General features: G+C 41.3%; 1 protein-coding gene across 1 annotated transcript; it reads left to right on the top strand.

The window, feature by feature from the left end:
• The first annotated feature begins 10,365 nt into the window (after nucleotides 1-10,365).
• On the top strand, nucleotides 10,366-23,650 carry CHRNB4 (cholinergic receptor nicotinic beta 4 subunit). The gene is made up of 6 exons (XM_066195983.1): nucleotides 10,366-10,583; nucleotides 15,241-15,386; nucleotides 17,150-17,194; nucleotides 17,320-17,429; nucleotides 19,893-20,865; nucleotides 22,901-23,650. The coding sequence occupies exons 1-6, from the start codon at nucleotides 10,538-10,540 to the stop codon at nucleotides 23,039-23,041; spliced, it is 1,461 nt and encodes a 486-aa protein (XP_066052080.1). The 5' UTR covers nucleotides 10,366-10,537; the 3' UTR covers nucleotides 23,042-23,650.
• Nucleotides 23,651-23,704: the final 54 nt, after the last annotated feature.

Here is a 23,704-nt window from a genome sequence, read left to right as displayed (position 1 = left end):
ATTCCTCTGTAAGCAGAGAGCTGTGAAACATGAATTTCCCAAAGCCACCTCTTGAAAGCCTTGTGCACCAATGAACAGCTCCATCCTCTCTCTGTCCTCAGCTCCAGATAACAAACCCCTGCAAGTCTGCTTTGAGAGCAATGGGGAAATTTTGTCTGCTTGAAAATCCAATTTCATTCCCAGCAGAGACATTTGTATCTTCATAATCCATACATTTCTGCTCTCCCGTGCCAACCACTCACTTTCTGCAGCCTCTCTGATCCCAGTGTTGGTAGCCCAAAGCCAAAAAGAATCACTGGGCTCAGAGGAACACAAGACAGTTTGATTATAAGTGAATCACGAATTTTGCAGGTTAAAAAAGAGCTTTTTCTTGTGATAATTAGGCAAAACCCAAGGGATTCATCTAAAGAGAAGTTTTTGAATCTTGGAATGATAACACTTTATCAAGGTTAGCTTCCCTTGATGTTGCTAAAGACACTATGAAAGGCCTCTGGCCTCTTTATTATATTGGAATAGCCATTGCCATATACCAGGGGATGATGATGAATCTTTAACAAACAGTAATTTAAAATTCTTTGCCACAACACATTTAACCTTTATAAAGAAATCAAGCATTATGAGCTCTACTGAGTAGCTCATCCCCCTTTCTCAGCCAGTGTAACTGAACCCTGAAGAAGCTGTTTCCCAACATCTTGATTTCCAACTCCTTGCATGTCATGTCCTAAGACTGCTTTACCTCTGTGTTCCAATGCCAGCAGCCTCAGGGATGTCATCTTCTCAAAGTGCAGGGATAAAGGAACTCAGGTCACCTGGAGGGCTGGGAGGAGTGTCCTCCTTTGGACAAACCTCACAGCTCCAACGACAAAGGATTCACCTTTCTCTCAGGGGCTCACATTCAGCAGCTGTCTTCAGGTGAAAAGTAACTCTTCACTGACAGCTGTTACAAAAGTTAATTGCTCTTAGAATCAATTGAAACCTCAACAAAATCGTATTTAGGCAGAAAAGAGTCATGTAAATCATAAGAAGTCAGGACACATCTGTGTCAGACACAAGGTAGAGGCAGGCAGAAATACCCAACCTAGCTCAGAATTTCAAACGAGCGCACATGCTTCAAACCGAGCACCTTCCTGCTCCCAGTGGAAAGTGGCCATTTAAATGAAAAGAATTGAAAAAAGAGGAATGTGGATAATTTTGAAACTCTGGGAAAGGAAATCAGTGGCAATCAGAGACTAGAAGCATTTCACCTCAGGATATCTCCAGTTCAGAGCCTGCAATATTAACAACTTATTCAAAATCAGAGCATTTTGGTTAGAATGATGGCTATACAAAAAATTCATTAAAACATTTTCAGCAAGAAAAATCCTCACGAAATTAGTTCAGTGTTGATCTGATCTGTCTGGTTTTGAGCCAGTCCCACTAAATCAATTACTCCTACTGCCTCAAATGGGACTGTAACAAGAATATAACAGACATGGTTCTAGCCTAGTCAAAACAGGATGGCTTTTGTCCCCTTGCATGCTGGCATGCTTCAGACTGCCATAAATAAGGAGCAGATGGAATACAGATTGCACTGCGTAGAACTCAAAATAGGTTTTCGGCTATGGAAAACACAGTCGTCTCTGAAGCCTCCCAATAACATAGAAGAAATTGTGAGGTTCCAGTTGAATTCTATAAATACACCACCTTTACTGAGGAGCAAATGCACACTATGTTTATATTTAGCTCATGGCCACACTCAGAGCGACTGCTGTTGAGTTTTATGTGACAACAGGGCCGCTATTGTTTTTGACCACACACTGGGAGAGACATGTCACAAACCCAGTTCGACAGAGATTTTATGGACTCCTGGAGAGGAATCACACAGACATACATAAGTTAATTATGCAGGATTTAAAAAAAAAAAAAAAGAAAGAAAGAAAACCAGAACATGTTGGAAGCCAGATGCTTTGTTAATCACTTTATATGACTACTTAGGAAACAAATAAATGACCCAGTGAGTCAGAACTATTACCTGCTGAATCAAATGTTTTACTACTCAATCAGGTACTTCAATCGGGTACTTTAAACTAGAGGCAGTATATTGCCTTGTATGTCAAATAACATGGTTTCCATCCACTGAGAAAAACCTCAGGAGCAATGAGGTGCCCATGGAAGGTAAAGGTAAGGTCAAAGATGCTGCTGAGTGGAGCTGCCCTGGTGAGATCTGTGTGGCTCAGGGGCAGCGTGGGCTGGAAATAGAGAGGAGGTGTGCCCGCCTAGGGCACTGCAGCTGCCTGCTCGGCATGCTGGTGTGCTGAAGGCAGGGCCATCAGCGCAGTCCTGGAAGGTTGAGAACTACAAATAACCAACAAATGTCCAGGCATCAATCTGGGCTGTCACAGGAGTTTGCTGCTGGGGAGGAGGACCCAGCTTTTTATTCAGCATCAGCAGCTCACTACCACCAACCCCCTGAAATATCGATAATTTGTGTGGGTTTCCTTGCTTGGAAAAATAAACGTCTCCTGAGTTCTCATAAGCACAACTGCCACTAAGGATAATAAAGCCCAGAAGTGGTTACAAAACTGAGGCCCCTGTAATGATTTCCTTTCAGTCATAACTGATTAAATCCACACAACAGAATCCCAAGACGTCGCTAATGATAGTAGAACCTGTCAATATGTGAGACGCTATGAGACTTTGTGAATTAAACCCCGTTATTGCCTTAAATTATGGATAAATTTCTCCCTTTCCTTGGTGATATGCAACATATTTTTTCTTCAGGGCAGTTAGATGATGTCAGCACAAATTACTGCTTTCCATATAGTGCAGATGATAGAACCAGAGGCATTAAAGAAACTTACAAAAGCCAAATGTGAAGAGACAGAAGGAACTGCTTCCTTTGACTTGGAAATAACAAATCCTGCTGTGGTATGATGGGGAAGGCAAAAGAAAAACCTTTAATTTGGGACACTGATGGAGCTTCAAAAGCTTCACATACTTAAAAATCTAAATTGAAGTTTGGATTCTTGCTGTAAATTACCAAAAACCCCCATAAAATAGAAGCACCTGTCTTTAGATACTCCTGTCTCTCAGTTAAATGTATATTGATGTGTAGTACTGAGAGATTGAGTTATTATCTAGCAGACTAAGGAGCTCTATTTTCAGCTTGGAAAAACAATGAATATGTAACTAGAGTGTTTTTCTAAATGGCTTCCTATTCTTTTGATTTTTCTTAGTATATCAAAGTTGAAGGAAGGGCAGAGGAAATGCTAGTGGGTTACACGGCAGTTCACAAGTTCCACGCATGGCAAAGTTTGCAGGCAGGAATAGGCTCTTTTACTAGATCACGTGAGATAACCACAAAAAAATCCCAACGGGTTGTAAAACATATGACTCTATTAATTTTTTTTGTTACTTGACATAGAAATACTGAACTTTCAAATCCAAGACCTGGGAATTGCTTCATTATCCCGCTCAACATCCCTTTATCACGCTTCCATTCCTGCCCTGCGTGCACCAGCAGCCAGGCTCTTGGTTGCCATCTGCTGTTCCTGCTCCTACACGTCGCCACTTTTGTCAGCCCGGCCGGGCCAAGGCAAGGAAGGAATCTCCAAGGATTGTCAGGAACTGGCACGGCTGCACCTTTCCTCCCGGACAGCCCGGGGTCCAGCTGGTCACATGGAGAGGAATCAGCGCCCTCTCGAAGCCAAGTGAAGAGCACGAGGGGGGAGTCCAGGTCGGGCAGCAGCAGATCCATGAGATTGGCTATGGATCATTTGGGGACCGGAGCACTGGTGTGAAAGCCTTCCTTGCCAGGGCTACTCCCTGCTGCCACCCCTGCTGCTGTCCTGTACCTGCCTGTGGACAGAACTAAAAACATCCTGCTTAGACTTCCACTTCAGCCCTGGCACCATTACCTCCTGCATCCAACACGGAGCTCCATCTCCCAGCTATCTCCTCTGGCATCAGACTTCCGAGTTCCTGTTCTCCCAGTGCCTGCTGCTTCCCAAGCTGAGAAGGCACAAAAGCCTTAAATTTAAAGAATTAGTTTTGGAGCTTCTCTCTAGGCAAAAATTAAGGCTGTATCCGCCTCTCCCCTCTGAGACCTTTTCCACATGTGTTTTCAGTTCCGTCCTTCTCTGAAGTGCAGCAGGAACAATCTGACTTGTACCCAAACACTTTTATGTGACCTTGAGGAAAGTCATATTGAAAATTTGATGTATAGTGGCCTCCCATATTTACAGAACCACATGCCCTGCTAATCTGTCCCGGCCACATTTCTTTACATTTAACATGTTTAATTAATCAGCTTAGAGAGACCAAATTCACTCCATGACAGACAAGCCCAGTATCCATTTCATTTGCTTGTTAAGGAAAGCAAAACCCTTTTTGGTAGCAGAAGTGTGAAAGCCAAAGTATTACACAGCTTCCCTGTGTTTTCATGATTCTTTTTCATTCCTTGCCACCCAAGCCCTTTACAAACATGAGTTAATTCTTAGGAAATCCTTATCTTTGCTTTACACCTGAGGAAAATGAAGCACTGAGCAAGGATGATACTTATTTAAACACAGCCCCAGAGACACATGGCAGAGCTGAGAACAAAGCCCATGTCTTTTGGCTCTCAGTCTTGTATCCTAAAGCCCTAATTTTTAGTGCACTTTTTCAATTTTCTCATTTTGAAATGGAGCGGTTCTAAACAAAAAGCTCAAACAGTACAGCTGCCCTTTCACTCTTCTCTTCCTTCTCCATTTGAAGGGATGTGCAGATACTAAAGTTACACTTCCCTCCACCACGGGTGCAAGAGAGGAACCTTTGCGCTGTGCCCCTAACAGTTGAGAATTTATTATTTTGCTGGCACACAAGTGATCTCAGTAACAGGAAATTAATCCACAAATGCCAACGTCTCGTCCTAAAAGACCAGTCTACAGAAGAGCCATTACCATCCTGGCATGGGCCCAACGTGAAAGCGAGGAGGGAGGTGGCAGTGGGCAGGTCTGTCTCACTGAAGAGCAAGGGTTAGAATTCAAGTAAAACTCTTCACAGTTTTGCAGTGAATCTGTTCTGCACCACAGCACTGCTGGCTTTTCCAGATGACCGGGTATGTACTTATCCGTGGCTTTTAACATCCTGCGGTATAGAGAGGTATCTTGAGAAAGAAAATCATTTTACTGCCGAAAAAGTGATCCTTCTAAGAAAAGTTTGGCCAGTCCAATATTTGCCAATCTCATGGATGAAACTCATATCACTGTACAAGTCCAAGCAGATCTGCAGGTCTGGCTCTGCAACATTAAATTCCACAACAGCTTGAAAATATCAAGTTTGATTTATTCATAGCATCTCCTTTTGGTAGACAGTAGAGCTTTCCTCAATAGCTTACCAATTACTGCAGAAAACACAGTAGTGAATGGTACTGAAATTTCAATCTGCATAGCTGACTCTGCAGTTGCCTTAGCACAGGCTGCTTACTTTTTACTCTTGGAATAATGATGTTTTATTTCGCAGCAATGCTATATGCATTATAATTTTTGACACCTGTGGTAAATAGCTTTTTGCTGTAGGTTTTTGCTATAGGGTCTTCCACATATTTCAGTAGAAAGGTGTAAATACTGAAAAAGCTGGAAATAAATCTTTAGTAACTGATTCTTAGGCTTTGTTTGATAATAAAGTGATGAGGATTAAGAGAGGCAACTCTACTGAATCTAGAAAACACTGTGAATACTAAAAACTTACAAATGGATCTTTACCAAGAGATGTAATACACTCTGTTGTTACATCAAAGCTGGAAATTGCACAGCAATTACATCGATTTGGCAGGTAAAAAAGCACAGTTTCTTAGTTAGAATAATGTAGCAAGATAGATAAACTTAAGAAATTGTTTCCTCCTCCTGGAATCTACGTTTAGAGTTTTCACTTCAGAAAGGAAAAGCACATAAAAAGGCTTATCCTGCATATAGAACACACTGATATTGCCAAGGATGTGCACATATTTAGCCCCATTTTATTAACTTCATACAAAACACAGGCATTGCAAGAAAGGCTACAGCTTCCAGTGTGTTCAAAGAATGCATTATGAATGTTTGCCGGTCATGTATTGGGCACTCAACGGGTTTTTGTGCGATAAATCTCAAAGCAAGTAAGAGGAAGCAAAAGAAGACTAATAAAAATAAGAACACCAGCTCCAAAATAACGTAACTACCTCCAGCTGATGCTTCTGCATTGCTTTAGAGATCTCTCTGGACTGGTTACACTTGTGCACTTCGAAGGTTAAAGATGTTGAAGGTAACCAGTGAGTGTTAGAGGCTTTAATATTATTGCCTAGAGTACTCTACAAACACAATACACCTGGAGCTCACAAAGCACATGGTGACAGCTTCTAAAATCAACCAGTAAAGGAAAACACTCTTCTTCCAGGAGTGACTTTGTCTGCCATCAGGCATATTCCAGAGCAGAAAGGTGGCTTCTCATTTATGCATAGTAATTTTATTTTAACCATGAAAGCTGGAATCGCATCCATTCCTATCGAGTCATTCTTGTTATTAACATCATCCCAGTGCTAAGAGTGGCAATTCTCTGGAACATTTTGGGGGTTTGGAGCAGATTCTGATGGCATAACATATTGTATCATCATTTGAAACCCTAAAGGAGTGTCATTTACCTGATAATTTGGTATCATCCACAGCTGTTTTGCACTGCCCTTTGCAAAAGCTTCATGGTGTTTTGCCTCGCCTGAAGACAGCTTATTACAAATACCTGTACAAATTGGTTTGAACCCAAAAATGCATCAACAGAAACGCTGTAGGAAACAGACTTTATGACACGATTACCCACATAGTACACAGCCCATCACTGTAGAGTAAGCCTCTGGATGAAAATTAGTTCTCCAGAATAAAGCATCTACTAATCCAAAAAAAGCTTACTGAATTCCGAAGCTTTAGATTACAGTGGACTAAATGTTTCACATACCCTTGCCCTTCCCACTAATTTCTACTAACAGTTGTGAGGACATAGCTAAGCTCATCCAGCTGGCAGTTACTGGAACTACAGCGGCACACTTTCAGTTTGCCTTGCAGATTTTAAATCGGGCTACACTATGGCACTGTGAAATGAAGCCGCAGCAGTACAGTTCAACCCAAAAACATTAGCACCAGAATGACTGAGGCATCCCACTTCTCTAATAGGACCGTAAGTGCCCTTGTAAAGAAAAAAATCCAGGAGTGCAAACGTTAGCTCCAGTACAGCTGTTCTAATGAACTCACCTAGATAGTGGTGAGCAGGGAAAGCCAGAATTTTACCTGCAGAGTCCTCTGGGTATTTGCAGAAGTTACCTATAAAAAGTTCGATTTTTCAACCGAACAGAAAGCAACATAAGCCTTGCTGCTGATGACATGAGCCAGGACTTTGGCAGACATCATTAACTTCACACTTATAAGGGGCTAGGGAAAAAAAATTGCCATTAGTTAACATTTCCTGAAGCGATTTTCAACCAGGAAGTGACAGCTGTTCTGTTAGTGCAACATTAAGTCAGTTCTATGTTTTCTGAAACTTCATTTCAACATCACAACTACTGGAAACTAACTGTGCCCTTCCACCCAGAAGCATTTATTTTTGCAGCAAACTCCCTGTACCTGTACTTGTGTCATTAAGGAAGCCAGCTCCACCCTGGGTTGCTTCCACTTTGAAAGCTGCAGTGCTTCTGACTGGCTCTTTCCTAATGCAAGCAGCAGCTGGAAATCACCATGATAAATCCACAGAAGAGGACTGCCAGTTTCCCTGGATGCGCGAACATCCTGCATTCCTCATGCATCTGAGAGCTTTGATACCCCACGGCATGCAAAGCATCACAGCAGCAGGAACAACCCCCAGCCAGCTCAGGGGATGGCTCCCTGCCTGCCATTCCCACGCTTCCACTGTGCCTGAACATGGAAATCCACAGAATCACATATGCTAATATCTGCTAAGAAGGCTTTTCATTTCGGGACCTCGGCTTAATGAACAAATGGAATCCTGCAACATCACTGTGAGGAAAACAATTGCAGAGCACGAGTGATGGAGGAAGACCTTGAGTGATCTGTCAGAATGAGTGAATGCAAGCGGATGGCAAAGGAAGGAATATGAAAACCAGCTGTGGTAATTCCTCCCTTCCACCTCCGCTTCAGCAGGATGACACGAGCAATCAGTGCATGGTCTGTGCCCCTTTGGCTCTGTGAGGACCCACTGCTTTGGTGAATCAATCCCAGCCTGTTTTGTTACACCCTGAACTGCTACTCCACTCTCAAGCACCGAGCAGCATAAGATCCTAGAAGCACAGAGACTTCAGGGGCCACACACCTGTTCTTTCTGCAACCACTGCAAAAGCACAGAGGTTGGGTTGGCAGATGGAAGGCTTGCCTTTGGGGAGAAATAGGTCAGGTATCAGAAAGTAACAACTGAGAAACAGATGTAGTCTTTCTTCTCCAATCACACCGGTGCTTTGCTCAAACACACTCTTCTTAACTGAAGCTTCAGCTCTGGGAAAGCAATTCCCTGTACATTATGAGAGACAATCTTGCCCAGCAGGCTCAGGAGTGTAGCAAGGGCTCTGATGATACATGCCTCTGACAAGGTGCTTGATAAGCACACTGGCGTGAGAAGCAAAAAGTGGAAGGCTTGAGATAAAGACTTTACTCTGGACACATCTCCTACGTTTTTCAACTGTTTTAAGAGAACCATTTTCTAAGGTGTCTTTTTACATGCTGTTGATTAAACATGAGAAAAACAGAGAAATAGTGTTATATTTTCATGGAGTTAGTCTATTTACTAACCTATTCCTAGTACTCACTAGGACTGCACTGTTTTATTGAAGTCACGTAGATTTCCCCACCGTGGCTGTTCTGTTTGTCTCACTGAAACCATCCACAATCCCCCTTGGGTCCCACAGTATTTAGAATCATAGAATAATTACAGTTGGAAGGGACCTTTAAAGGTCATCTAGCCCAACTCCACCCTGCAATGAGCAGGGACATCTTCAACTAGACCAAGTTGCTCAGAGCCTCATCCAATCTGACTCTGTTTCCTTGGACGGGGCCTCTACCATCTACCACCTCTCTGGGCAACGAGTTCCAGTGTTTCAACATCCTCATTGTAAAAAATTATTTCCTTATACACAGACTGAATCCACTTCTTTTAGTTTAAAAACATCACTTGTCCTTTTAGTTCAAAAACATGTCCTATTAACACACCTGTCCTCATCTTTCTTATAAGCCTCTTTAAATACTTGAAGACCACATTAAGGTCTGCCAGAGCCTTTTCTTCTCCAAGCTAAACAGTCCTAACTTAAACCAAATCCAGCTAATGGATAGTGAATAAGAGAGAAAAGGGAGTGACGAAAGCAGAAAAGAAGACTGAAAATAACAGTCAGGAACTTGCACAGGTGACCAACCCCTGATGCCAGGCCCAACTTACTAATTAAGATCTGCAGCAAACGCAGCACATTAATGTTGGTATGTTTAACAATAAGGCAACTGTGTGCTGAGAAATTTTTTTGAGTACACAGAAATCATCCACCATCAATTCTGCTACATTGTCCACAGAAGTTTTTATCATCTGAGACATTTGCATAGCATAAATATTATAAATGCACCTCTAAACAAAATTGATTACATGTACGTATAGAAAAGTTTGGAAGTTACAGGGAATCAAAGTTGGTTTGGGTTTTTTATATCCATGGACTTCAGACTGTCCTACAGTGCTTGCAAAGGGCACATAAGAGCTTCTTGCCCCCTCCTTGTACACAAATCTGCCCATAACAAGTCCCAAAACACGGCACTCTACGGTCTGCTAAGCCCTTCACCTCTAAAAGATGAATTCCACAGAATTTCTCTAAAGTGAAATTCTGAAGTGTCTTTATCCCTACTGCTACTTCACCAGAGATTGCTTTAGCTTTCTTTTTGAAATCCTATCAGATGGTAATGACAACAAATTTTCTGTTCCTCTCTTGGTGCTCCCAAAAAGTTTTTGGAGCTCTAGTTTAAAGAGATCACACATGTGGGCCTTGGTGTGGAAAATGGTTGGCAATAGGTAATAAACTTTCTCTGTTGACACAGAAAATAACCCTCTGCTAGGGCTATAATTTATTGGCACTAAGAGGTTTTATGGCACGAAGTTATTACCAGCTCTTCTCACACAGCTATTCCCACCCAGTGCACTTATTAATCAGAAAGCCTTTTAAATGTGATCTAGCAGCAAGAATTAAGCAGTTGTATTGTGCACATCATGTCCCTTAGCTTGCTATTTCATTTCCTCTTTTTAAACATTATCACATTATGTTCACTCTTCTTATTTGCTTTTCCTCTTCACAAAGCTCTTTAAACAGCTGCAGAGGGGGAGGGACCACTATGCTCACGAAAATTCCACTTTGCAGAACGCTTCTGTCAGGTCCTACTGTCTGTCTCTTTCCAGGCATTTCGTACCTCCGAGATTCAGGTTTGCTTTGACATCTCTTCCCTCTGCCAACAGAGCCTCTCACCAGCTGTCTAAGCTGAAGAACAGGAATACACATCTTCTTAGTGCCGAGAGGAAAATGTACACCCTCGTTCTCTTTGTAGTGGGCTCCTTTTGTCTGAACGGTAAGTGACCTTTTCTTTCTCATACAGTTTCAGAACAGTGAGAGCTTTGGGGGGTGTGAGGTAGGACAGTGACACGAGCTCCGCAACCATCACCTCGGGAGGTTGCTGACTTTAAGAGGATGTATAAAATTGATTATTTCAGTGTTGTTTTGGGCTTGTTTGGTATCAGCACACGCACTATGATGAACAGGGACAGACAGGTGGGATATAAAATTATATAACTGTAGGAGATGACAATGGTAAGGACTAAATGATATCCCTTTAGATGCTCCCAGGATCATCTGTGATGGGAAAAGCAGACATTGTGCTGAAGGTGAAAAAATGAACCGTGACACGTCCCATAAATATGACAGATCTAATCCCTCTACCATTATTTTCTCAAGTTCCTATATTTTGCAAAGTTCATAATTCCTGATTTTTAATTGAGGATGGAAACAGTTTAAATTGAGTTGTCATATGTAACCATATGCTACGAAAAACATATATTTATACTTTTTATGCAAGAATGTTTCCCTCAGTCTGTCAGGATTTCTTGGATATGTTTTTGCCAACACAAGCAGCCTGACAGCAGCATGAGACAGTGCATTTAGCATGGGAGTTTCTTCCCAAGGAGAGACTCCACTGAAGTGCTCTGAGAGAAACTGGCTGAAACTGAACCAAGATCAGATCACACACTTCCCATTATTACCCATTCATTCCACAATTCTTTCGTTTCTTCCATCTCTGAAAGGCAACTTTAGAAAACATCTGCTTTGTAACAAAAGGAAGAGTGAGGGCCCACTTCAGATTTTTAAATTGTACACTTCTAAACCCTGGAGTATTTCCTTTTTTATTTGCATCAACTGCAGTGTAAAAATTAAAAGTCTTTAAAATACAGTAAATTCACTTCTACTTTCATTGGAACAATAAGCATTCCAAATCGGCATGTCTTCTTCTAAGAGGTTATGAAAATCTTTTTTGCTTGAGATCATGTTGAGAAGTAATAACATCATGAAGTAATTTCAGAGAAGATAATGGGACTGTTTAATTGCTGCTTCTCACTTGCTCTTTACTAATTACAGATGGGAACTTGTTTTGTTACTTGTCTGTGAGAGAGTAAAGGACTGAAATGGTTACACAAGCTACAATGTTTCTTCTGAACAAATACTATTTCAACATTTATTATGATAACTGAATTCAGAGAAATACTAGAAATATGTCTTACGTTAGATTTTGAAATGTAGACACTGATGACAGTGAACTTGCCTGTATCTCTCAGCATTGCTCCTTTTTTTTTCCCCCCCCGTGGAAATCACTCCAAAGATTTGTCATTACACTGAAACCAAACAGCATAACACAGGATGTCTAGTTATTTCATTTTATGTATTTAAATTAGACTATGTAAAAGGGAAAGTCTCCACAGCAGAGTCAATAAAGTCCGTGGTTTTGTTTCTCCTGCTGTGAAATTGGAAGCATCTCGGTGCAATTTTTTTTTTTAATGCTCATAGTCCCACGGAGAAAACAAACTTACTGAGGAATGTGCTGCAAGCTATGTGGCAATTCCTCTCCTTGTCACAGAGCAGATGTGTAGCGTGTTCAGTGAAGCTAAAATAATTTCCCCAGCTCAAGATCTACCCCAATGGGCTTTATTAATTACTGCTTTCAGTACACAAAGATACTCCACTCCCAAATTAGGAGTAGGACTGCCTGGTCGTTACTGTTAAAATCAATTGTCTGAACGCATCAGTCTGCCCTCTTCAACATCTCTGGTGATCACTGCTATTTGGAAACAAACAAACAAACTAACAAACCAAACAGTTTGTGGGGGAAATTACTTCAATTCCTTCCAACCCTGAGAGGAAAAAGAGAAGTTTCAAAGGCCCGGCTACTGACACACAATGCGCATAAAGACGAATCCGGACGCCTGGTAATTTTGTTCTCATTAAGTGCCATCTGGTTTATATGTAGATTGTTAATGGAAAGTAGACTATAAAAATTAGACGAGAAACACTCATTTTTCCCCCCCTGTGTTTAGAGAGCCTGGTTTTAACAAGCTTTAAGGCAGTGCAGGGCTGACACCTAGTGGTGTACGACACAGGCTTCTGGGCGAGGTGACAGAGCAGCCCCTTTAGTTCTGCTTACTAAGTGACAAAGGCTGGGATGGCACGGCAATTTTATAAAGGAGTATCAACGAGTGGAGGAATGCCTCCACTAAGAACATGGAATCATTTCTCAAAGGGATTCATTGTTGAATAAATATTTTTTTTTATAATTAAAGTCATGGCTTGTCATTAATCCACATAAAGTTTATTAGCCATCAGTGCTCGGAAATCTGAGCTGTTCTCATCGGACATGGGGACCCCGCGCTATGTTTGGATTTGCAGACCAGATGACTGTGATTGCTAAACGCAGGTTTCAGAGTAAAAACTAACTACAAATCCAGAACTAGCTTCCTGCAAATATTCTACAGTTCCTACTTCTTACTCCCTGTTTAGCAAATACTGTCTGTGGTGGAATATTCCCAGACAAAGGCACCAATGCAGTGAAAACATAGTCAACAATTCAAACAAGAACTCATATCTTTGCTAGCAGTATTCAGCCACCACTGAATGAAACAAACCGACTGACAATTTATGTATATTTGAATTATAAGCCATGTGTTTATGTCACTGACATATGCAACTCTGGGGGTGTCTACTAAAAACATACCTACTACAAACAAACCCAACATAAAATTCCACCAAACCACACAATAAAATGACTTTAACAAGGAATCTCTCTTGAACAACCACAGGACTTCTAACCTATCCTTATAACCACAAGAAGATTCATTCCTAGAGGATGGTCCTCTCTTCTTCACAGTATCCAATTTAGCTTTCCCTCGATTGCTATACACAAAAAAACCACCCCAGAATCTGAAGCTTAGCAAGACTCAGCATAGCTCTAGCTTGATAAGTTTTTGATTAGGCACCTTGCATTAAGAACAAATGTAATATTAAAATATCACATGGTATAGGGCTTTTATAATGACTTGCAGGGAGGTACAAAGCAAATGTGAATCAAAAAACAAATTGACCCAACAAACACGGATACAGTCATCCAAATTTGTTTTTCCAAATGCCTTGGAAAGTATTTGAAAAGCCTATTTTGGAGAACAATCTTACAGTTAAGCATAGATGAAAAATTTGGGCTACCAGGCCACAGCTCATGCTGGTCTTACAAGAATTAAATCAAGCCTGGTGTTTACCTCAACCTTTCCACAGAGCTTGAGTAAAAGTTGTTCTTAGATGTGAAATCTCTGTTAGATAATCTTTCCTTTTACCTCACTCCACTTTCTCACTGGATCACAAACAAGGAGGTCTTCGGGTATTTTTTTAACCTGAGTTGGATTCAGAAGAATTTCAAGAGAGAATTGTTCAGCCTAGCAACTTGCAGCCCAGTTCACAAGGAAACGTGGCATCTTCCAGACATGCACACAAACCTCAGCTGCTAATTTGATCCTGGCCTTTTGGTGTCTGCCTTTCCCCAGATTTCCTGAATATTCTACAACATAAAAAAAAAAACCCCAGAACAAATTTTTGTACCACAGATTTAAAATGCTTGCATGACCACAGTGGTTTTTACTGTGTGGAATTGCTCCGGGAAATAATGAAGCAAGTGTGCTGTAAGGACGCTACTCTCATTTCTGCAGTACCTAGAGGTGAATTAGGTGACCTTTTCTATGGGAGAGTCATTCTATCAGTTGCATTGGAACCCGCTTTCACTAACACTGTAGTTTCATCAGCATCACCCCACAGAACTGCCCAACACACAGCACAGCATCTCTGTGCTGTTGGCAGGATGTTATCAGGACCTTGCTCATCAGCATTGTCAGGTGGTCAACGGTGGTTTGAAAAGTCCACAGGGATGACTTTAAAAAACACACAAAGAACATGAGAACAGAATAAACAACCCTGGGGTCGTGCCAGAAGCTGCTCCGCTCCACAGTGAATGTTCAGGCTTGTTTGATAGTAACCCATAGATACTGTATTTTGTAGTCACTGGACTCCAGCTTTGGCAATCAAAGATTTACAGTATTTGTGCTCGTCCACAAATCGGGTTTTACTTCCACATAAAATAAGTCTAACATACTGCCTTGAGTTTTCAAATTTTGAAACAGAAACATCACTTGCTACCAGAGAGTCCCCAGTCATTAAAAAATCCTTCATGACCCCTACAGTTTATCACCTGGTTTTCTCTACATAAATACGAGTCTTTAAATTTGTATATGTACCGCAACTCTGTCTCCTACAGCACTAAAGAGAGAAGTCCCAGCTGGATCCCTCCCTTTGGATCATAGAATAGTTCTTCCCCTGCCATTAAGAGGGTGGTTTGCTCCCAGTTTCTGAGTGTAATCCCAAAAGTATCTACCAATTTGAGCTTCACATTTATTGCAAAAAACCCCAAAAGGGTTCTGATTGGTCTGTTTTTATCTGTGCTCTGTGAAGAACAGTCAACTTCAGCAGAACAGATATCAGGGCAAGCACCATATCCCCCTGTTCACACAAACCTCCAGTCTTTAGAAAATCAAAAGCTGCCATTATTTCTCAAAGATGATCTGATGCACAGATATTCTGTGACCCCTACATCATGTCACTTTAGTCTTCCTCCCATAATCCTGTTTTGTGACGCTTTACAGGAAGCATGGCAGCAGATGCTGAAGAAAAACTAATGAACCACCTACTGAGTCCTGACAGATACAATAAGTTAATTCGACCAGCTGTCAACTCCTCCCAGCTGGTATCCATAGAACTGCTGGTTTCCCTGGCACAGCTCATCAGTGTGGTAAGTTCAAATTAGGCTATGCCTTTACATTCAATACTACTGCACAGCACTCTAAGTGATAGTTATACTGGTATTGCTACGTCTCTGTCCTTCTCTCATTAGTGTAACATCATTATTAGGCAGAGCCCATACGTGCCATTAACTGGTTTTATAACTCACAATGGAGCTACAAAGGGGAAATCAGTCTTTGCCTAAGCATTGAAGGGCTGGGGGCAGATCTTTATCCAATAGAATTCCATCTAGCTAAAATTTAAGATCATTCGACTGATTTCAGTACAAGTTCTGTTAGTTACCCCAGGTCAGGACCTATCCTGGACTGTGCACACCAGCAATATGCACACCATCCACCATCAGTGGAATGCGAATCCATCTCTGCTGAGGTGGTTCAGTGGCCTGAAAACAAGCTACAAAGCCACATCCACATCACATGACATATCAGGCATATCAATAAACAACAGTGGAATGTTGTAAAGAAAAAGACACATTAGTTCTGGCTGGAATAGCTTAACATAGTTAAAACAATCCTCGTGAAAACAACTCCTCGTATCCACTAACAACTACTTCAGTGGGCCTAAAAGACACTTTGACCCACAAGGTTAGTATGTGCTTAACAGTTATTCCAAGGTATAAACACATCATTGCTAGGAGAGGTTAACATTAACTGCAGCCAGAACGAGAGCCAGCATATAAGTGGGAATAATTTCCTGAGCTGGGGCTTTCAACTCTGCTGCTCTGTCCCTGGATGACAAGGAGATACAGATGACTGCTTCCCTGTCAGCATTTGTGTTAAGGGCGAGTGACTGGACTGCTGCAAACTTGAAGAGACACAGAGAATTTATGTTCTGAAATTCAAGAGGAAATGAGAAAGACTGTTGGAACAAAAGGGAAACTGTACAAACAGCTGAGGTTTCATACACACATGCAGACTGGATAGAATATATAGACACACATAGCTATGCATACACACAGGATTCAACGCTGTGTATACCAGATGATTCTAGTTAAGCGCTCTCTCTCTCCTGGGGAGCTCCATCTGGAGACAGGCATGCCTCCATACATCCTGCACTACCACCATGAGAACAGTGTCCCCCCCAGAGTGAAGATTCTGGGTATAAAAAGGGAGGTGTCTTGCTCCAGAGGCCCCGGTGATCAACAACCTAAACAAGGTGGATGAATGAGCAAGGTTCAAGACTAGCACAGCTCAGTCCCTATCCCTCTGTAGCCTCACTCTTTGAGCAGAACAAAATGAAGCATCTTGTAGGCTCCAACAATCTCAAGCATCTTCGGGATCAGAGAATCAACCCATTTTCCTACAGAAATCCTCCTGACAGATCTTCTACAGGGAGGTTTCTCTTCTGTCTAGAGACAGCAGCCCATGAAGCAGAGCCTGCCAGCTGAGAGATTAAATGGCAAACTTCACAGCAACCTCACACAATCTCATGTAGGCCTCTCTGATGGTCAAATGTCTCTCCTGTTTCAAATCAAAGGTGGAGAAGTGGGGTGGGGTGGGGAAGGAAACCAGCTTAGCGAGGCAGTGGTCATTGTTTCCAAATAACTGCACTCACTCCTGCCATAACTGTTCTTGTTAAAAGGCATTTGGAATTCTACATTTATAGGGTTACTATTTATCATCAGTATGTGTACAAGACTGGCCATCTTACACTAAGCAAAATCATGCTCAAAAACCCACTGAATAAATCCTATTACTGCAATGAAATGAAACATTTCAGGGGTCAGTTTTTGTCTCCATTTTTTCCCTGCAGAATGAACGGGAGCAGATCATGACTACGAACGTCTGGCTGAACCAGGTAACAAACCCACAGAGAAATGGCTCTTGCAAACCACAAATGTGACTGCTTTCACTCCATCACGTGATTGTTTTGTTAGTGCCGGTCAGGACACTCCCATCACTACTGTACAATTCTTCTCTTAGGAGTGGATTGATTATCGGCTGGCTTGGAAGCCCTCTGACTATGAAGGAATAGATAAGCTGAGAATACCTGCAAAACACATCTGGTTGCCAGACATTGTGCTTTACAATAAGTAAGTAAAACTGGTGCAGTTTACGCAGACAATGAACAAAATTTTAACCAAGGAACAAACATCAGAAACAATGAAGTAGGTCTGGTAAAATCTTAAAAGTGAATTTTGTCACTTTTAGGTAGCAGCAAGTGTATCCGGCTGGGCTACTGGGCCCAAAGACAATTTTAGTAACATCAGGTCTCTGGTTAAAGGAATTCCAGCAGAGCTGGAAGATGTCTGCAGTGTGAGCAGGTACAGCAGAGGATCCATGACAAGGCTCACAACTGAGGGAGATTTATATGAAAACAGACTGTATGGAAGGAATAAACTGTAGGTATAAATGCAGTTGCAAGAAGACGTCTGTGATCCTATCAGACACCTTAAGGTCTGAGATACAGTTTTGTCTCCTTTTTCCCCCACTCCTTCTACCACAGACCCCAGCACATGAATCTGTTACAAAGTTCACGCATACCAAACTCCGGGAGTTCGTATTTATGTAGAAAACCAAATTATATTCCATTTTCATAAAGCATTGAAAAAAATCCATTCAATGAACACATAATAAATCTGTCAACATTCGACCCTGCTGTTTTATAGTACTGAGAAAAATACCATACTTCAGTTCCTCTTTCAAAAAAACAGCTGACAATTTTGTTTTCCTTTTGTTTAAGTCTCTAGCAAAACCCTGAAGTGGATGATGAACTTTTTTTTAATAATCAAAATTTATACTTTTATGATACTTTGAAAACCAATGACTTCATGAACACATGATGATTTATGAATATATACAGATGGGGAGCCCAGGAAGTTTATATATAACTGAGTTAAGTCCTTGGAATCCTACTACTGGAAAGCAGATTTGATGAACACTTAAAACCAATGTATTAGTCACAAAATAATTCAGCTAGTGGATTAGGATGCACTGTGCCTGCTCAAAGCTTGTTCTGGTAAATTGTGCCTCTGCCCTCTGGTTTGTTTTTTTTTTGCTACTGGCCAAGTGATACCATTTAATAGTTTGTGAAAATAGAAAGAAATAGTTTCAAAAAGTTTCTTAAATGCATGGGAACAAGCCTCACCATGTTGGATTTCTACATTAGGATAAACCTTCAATTAAATTTTAGCTAAAGGACAACTCCATGTAACTTCCTGCTGCTGGAGCAGAGTTTCACAGGCATCAGTCAGTTCAAGGTGCTCAGGAAAACACAGAGCATGTCCTCATCCCCACAGCTCTGTCTGTGGCCTGTGTGAGGGTTTTGGGGCTGCAGCCCAGCCTCTCCCCATGACTGAGACAGGGCAGTCAGCACCAGAACTCACATATTCCCAGCCCAGGAGACTGCCCAGCACATGGCACGGTGGCAAAGCCAACTCAGGGAGTACAGATATGGCAGAACTAAGATACAATTCATTTCTCAAAAAAGAGCTATTTTATTGACAATGAACTAACGACTCCTATTAGTGGCTGTAGCCACTCCTGCGTCTGCTTGTCTCACTGTCTGCACGAATTAGCTGCAAAGCTCTCAGCTCAGTGCCAGGCACTCACTGCCTCACCCAGGTGAGCCCTTTCCAGAGCCAGCCCTAACTGATGCAGACACATATGCCAAGCCTTAGATATTTGTGGCATTTCCCTGTTTAGGAAAAAAAATCACCCTTAGCACTGAAATAACTCTATTTTCCTTGACGCCGTGTCAACAAACACGAATACTACCTCAGGATACCTAATGGTTTAAACAGCCCTACCTTGTTAGCCCAGGCTGTTGGGCAGGAGAAGGTACTACTGAGTGAGAATGATCTTCTCCCTGAGTTAAAGGGCCCACCACAGCACAGAAGACTCCCCTGGTGGAAGTTCAGCAGCTGAAAGAGATACAAAGCCGAGATTATTTGTGGGCACTAAGAATGCCATGGCTTGTCTGTTCTGGTTTTGTAATAAGTAAACATTAACTGGAGTGACGCAATAAATTATAACCCATATAATTACATTTCCTCTGCCTGCACTCTCCCTGCATTTCTAACTAACGCTGCTCATCTTAATTTCCTTGTCCAAGTCATTTAGGAGTGATGCTCTGTGCTCTTAGCAGTGGCTATGTTCCAGATCAAAGGTACCTCTGCTTTCACATGGGATGATCTCATTTTTGCTCAGCCTTCAGAGATGTAGGAAGCTTTAATTACTTGAGCAAACATTTACAAAATGCAGTGATTTCTTTGGATGAAACAGAGGTGTGTATTTGGTATTTAATAATAATTTTAGAACTTTCTTTTCTGTAAGTATTGGACCAAAAATCAACTCTCTGATTGGAAGAAATACATACATTCTGTGGAGAGTTATAGCTCCCTACAGCATAGATTTCAGAATAAAAATATTACTAAACTTTGATTCTTGGAACAACTGGGGCCCACAAGACCAAGAATGTCAGACCTTTTCTGTTTTGAAGTATGTTTTTCCTCCTAATATTTTATAACTTTCTCCCTTTTCTCTCCTCTCTTTAGTGCGGACGGCACGTACGAGGTCTCGCTGTACACAAATGCCATCGTAAGCAACAATGGAAGCATTCGCTGGTTGCCACCAGCCATTTACAAGAGTGCCTGCAAGATTGAGGTGAAGCACTTCCCCTTTGACCAACAAAATTGCACCCTGAAGTTCCGCTCCTGGACGTACGACCACACAGAAATTGATATGGTGCTGAAGACTTCCATGGCAAGCATGGACGACTTCACACCGAGCGGAGAGTGGGACATTGTGGCACTCCCGGGAAGAAGGACTGTAAATCCTCTGGACCCCAATTATGTCGATGTGACATATGACTTCATTATTAAAAGGAAACCACTTTTTTATACCATCAATCTTATCATTCCCTGTGTGCTAATTACATCCTTAGCCATCCTAGTATTCTACTTGCCTTCAGACTGTGGTGAAAAAATGACTTTATGCATATCTGTGTTGCTTGCCTTGACCGTGTTCTTGCTGCTGATCTCCAAAATTGTCCCTCCAACATCTCTAGATGTTCCACTGATTGGGAAGTATCTTATGTTCACAATGGTGCTGGTGACCTTCTCAATAGTGACCAGTGTCTGTGTGCTCAATGTCCACCACAGGTCTCCAAGTACTCACACTATGCCCCCCTGGGTAAAGCTGGTTTTCCTTGAAAGGCTCCCAGCTTATCTGTTCATGAAGCGCCCAGAAAATAATTCTCCACGGCAAAAGCCATGCAGCTGCAAAAAGACAAAAGCAGAGAATCCTTGCATGGATCCATCCGACTTCTACAAGAACTCTACCTATTTTTTGAATACAGCTTCTGCCAAAAGATATGATATGAAAGTCTCTGAGACGCTTGACAATGTCAGCAGTCATCGAGATTTTAGGTTAAGAACAGGCACGAAATTTTCTCCAGAAGTGCAAGAAGCAATTGATGGAGTCAGTTTTATAGCAGAGCACATGAAAAGCGATGACAACGACCAGAGTGTAAGTAAAAATGAGAAATCCCTGTCCTTCCAAACTTCACCTTCCATCCTCCTCTGTAACATGCTGTTCCTCAGAAAGCATATTTGAACTCTCTAGCTATTGTCAAGATTTTAGAGAGATTCTAGATAAAGTTCATAAAAGGACATAATTTACGCCATTCATGAACAGCAATTTGGTAACTGCAAATCCTCTCCTGATAAATAACATGGCCATTTCTACAAAAAGAGATTGCCCAGTAAGTCCTGAAACACTCTTACAAAAGCTTTGTTGTCACATTCAGGTTGTGATTGGCAGGGCAAGAAAACAATATTCAGTTCCAGGTTAGAAATAGGATATTTTTCACCATTGTGAATCAGTGAGACTGTGATGTGACCCACGGCCAGGCCAAGTTAACCAGAAACAACATACCTGCAGCTCATGCATTTATTTACCTTACTGAACACAGCAGGATTTAGCAAAATTGGTAGAAGGGAGAATTGCAAACACCCTTTTTGGGCTAAGACCCATGTCTGTATGAGGCAAACACCATGGGTAAGATTAAAAACCTCAGCAGAGCTGACACTTCTTTCATTTGAATTATTTTTATATATACCAGACTCATTACTGGTTAGGAAAAATGCTTTATTTAAGCAATGCTGCTGCTGCTCTATTCCCCTGCCCTACTCACAGGCCACTAGCTAGCACAATAGAGCTGATAAAAACACTGTGAGTATTGCTTGGAAAACTCAGGCGGGTCACAGGTTTTTTTTAGACAAGCAACCACAGTTGGGAAAAATCATCCTCATACCTACCATTGTCCTCTCTCTAATCCAGACCCCAGTGGGACTCCAGGTTCTCCATCCCTGTTGTGCTTTCCCTCCCTCAGCCAAGCAGATTAAATAAAGTCTGGTTTCTGATCTTGCAGAAGTCCCTAGAGGAGCATGCTGCTGAGTAGTTCATGTTTTCTATTAAGTGAAATTACTGTCAATATAAATAAAGAAGTTCAGCTACTAACATTAGACATGAGCTTGTAAACATTGAAACTGACTGAACAGAAGCTGACTTTGTAGTGCAGGAAAAGGTTTTCTAAGAGCTCAGAAATTCTTGCAGAGATGTGTTGCACACTACAGGATCGACAAAGATTTCACTTGATGGTAACAATTTTCAAGAGCATTTTATGTATTGAAAATCCACTAACTGCTTTTCACATAGGGTCCTCTGATACTACATACAAGTTTTTTAGATTCATAATTTTATCCTCTGCTTCCTTCCCTCGTCACAGTGGTCTGATAACAACTGTTCATGTACATTTATACAGTCTGACTGGCTCCATTAGCCCCAGTGGGAATTAAAAGTGTGCACCGAAGAAAAAATATGGAATATTCTAATATCAGACATGATTCAACTGACAAGGATGATAAAGTCACGGTGTGAGGACATTCTATGTGTAACTAGAATCAGTGAGAGAGGAAAAGTTATTCCTGAGATGCAAATGAAGATTGATATACTTCCCCTTCACAATAATAGCCCAATTAGTCACTTCAGTCTGAGACAGAATCTGAGGCTGTAACTTTCACAGACAACACATGCAGGGCAAAAAGGGATTTTAATAAAAGCAACAGTATTAATATGCATTAAACCCTATGAATAAGATGACTGCTGATAAGGAAAGAACACTGAAGCTAACCTTGTTTAACAGCAGTAAACACCACCTATTTTTACCCACTGAGATTAATAGCATTTACAAACTAAAATTGAAGAAAAAAACCTCCTTAATTAGATTATAGTGTGAGTCCTTCAGGGCTGGCACCACACCAGGCAGCCACACTCAGTATCTGAAGTATCCAAGAAAGCTAAGAAATATTTATTGTATTTTTCTCAACTGCTCAGGCGGGTTGTAGGAGAAAAATCCCCTATCAAGTCTAAAGCCAGTTTATTCCCTGAACCTTGAGATCTGTTTCCTTTTATTTTGATAAACAAAAGCTCAGCATTAGCAAGAGGAAGACCAAAAGAATATGACAAATTGCTAATATCTTTAACTGGCTTTTTCTTCCAGGTCATTGAAGATTGGAAGTATGTTGCCATGGTAGTGGACAGGCTGTTTCTCTGGATATTTGTCCTTGTTTGTGTCTTGGGGACTGTTGGATTATTTCTGCAACCACTTTTTCAAAACCACACTGCTGCTGTAAACCCTTAGCTATTATTTAAAATCGTCAAGATTTACACAGACATTTGGTTTCATTCTGCTCTCAGTTCCCCTTTGTTCACTCCAAAAAGGTGCCAAGTGAGTTGCGGGTCCCTCAGAGCAGGGAAAAGTAGAACTTGACTTACTGGGACAGGAAAAAAAGCAAAACAAACAGAGAAGTAGGGTTTTTTTCCAGTGGGTCCAGTACTTCTGGTGATATCTTACCCTTTTTTCAAATATTTGAAGTCTGAACATTACAGTGAAAGACTTTAACTGTACACGATGTCATCCTGGCATCATCATCATCCTATTATTATTACGTATTTTAAATATATTGCCTTAGGAAGGATATTTTTCTTTCCTTAGAATACTGCAATTTCTCTATTACAAAGAAGGTACTGGTGTGAAACTTATTTCCTTCCAATACATCAAAACTATTTGCATCTGATTTATAAAGAATTTTGCAAGTGGGTTTGATACTTAAATCTGAACTGAGAAACAGAAACACTTCTGAGGTAACCACTGAAAGGCTTCTCACCTCGCCATCTCTGGCAGCCGATGGATTGACAAAGGCCAAATTAATGTATGATAAACTAACGTGTATATAATACTCTGTTTGGTGATGAGATATAAATAAAACATAAACTTTTCCTTTATATAGATTTAGTCCTCAAA

Source organism: Chamaea fasciata, unplaced genomic scaffold, assembly GCF_029207755.1.
Source record: "Chamaea fasciata isolate MVZ Bird 193981 ecotype frontalis unplaced genomic scaffold, bChaFas1.0.hap1 SCAF_14, whole genome shotgun sequence".
NCBI lineage: Eukaryota > Metazoa > Chordata > Aves > Passeriformes > Sylviidae > Chamaea > Chamaea fasciata.
This window is presented reverse-complemented; position numbering and strand designations above follow the sequence as displayed.

What these genes read in the sequence shown, in the direction of transcription:
- CHRNB4 (XM_066195983.1), top strand. Translation starts at nt 10,538, where the DNA reads ATGTACACCCTCGTTCTCTTTGTAGTGGGCTCCTTTTGTCTGAACG. An exon ending in CGAACGTCTGGCTGAACCAG is followed by an intron (nt 17,195 to 17,319) that starts GTAACAAACCCA and finishes TTCTTCTCTTAG; the next exon opens with GAGTGGATTGATTATCGGCT. An exon ending in GCGATGACAACGACCAGAGT is followed by an intron (nt 20,866 to 22,900) that starts GTAAGTAAAAAT and finishes TTTTTCTTCCAG; the next exon opens with GTCATTGAAGATTGGAAGTA.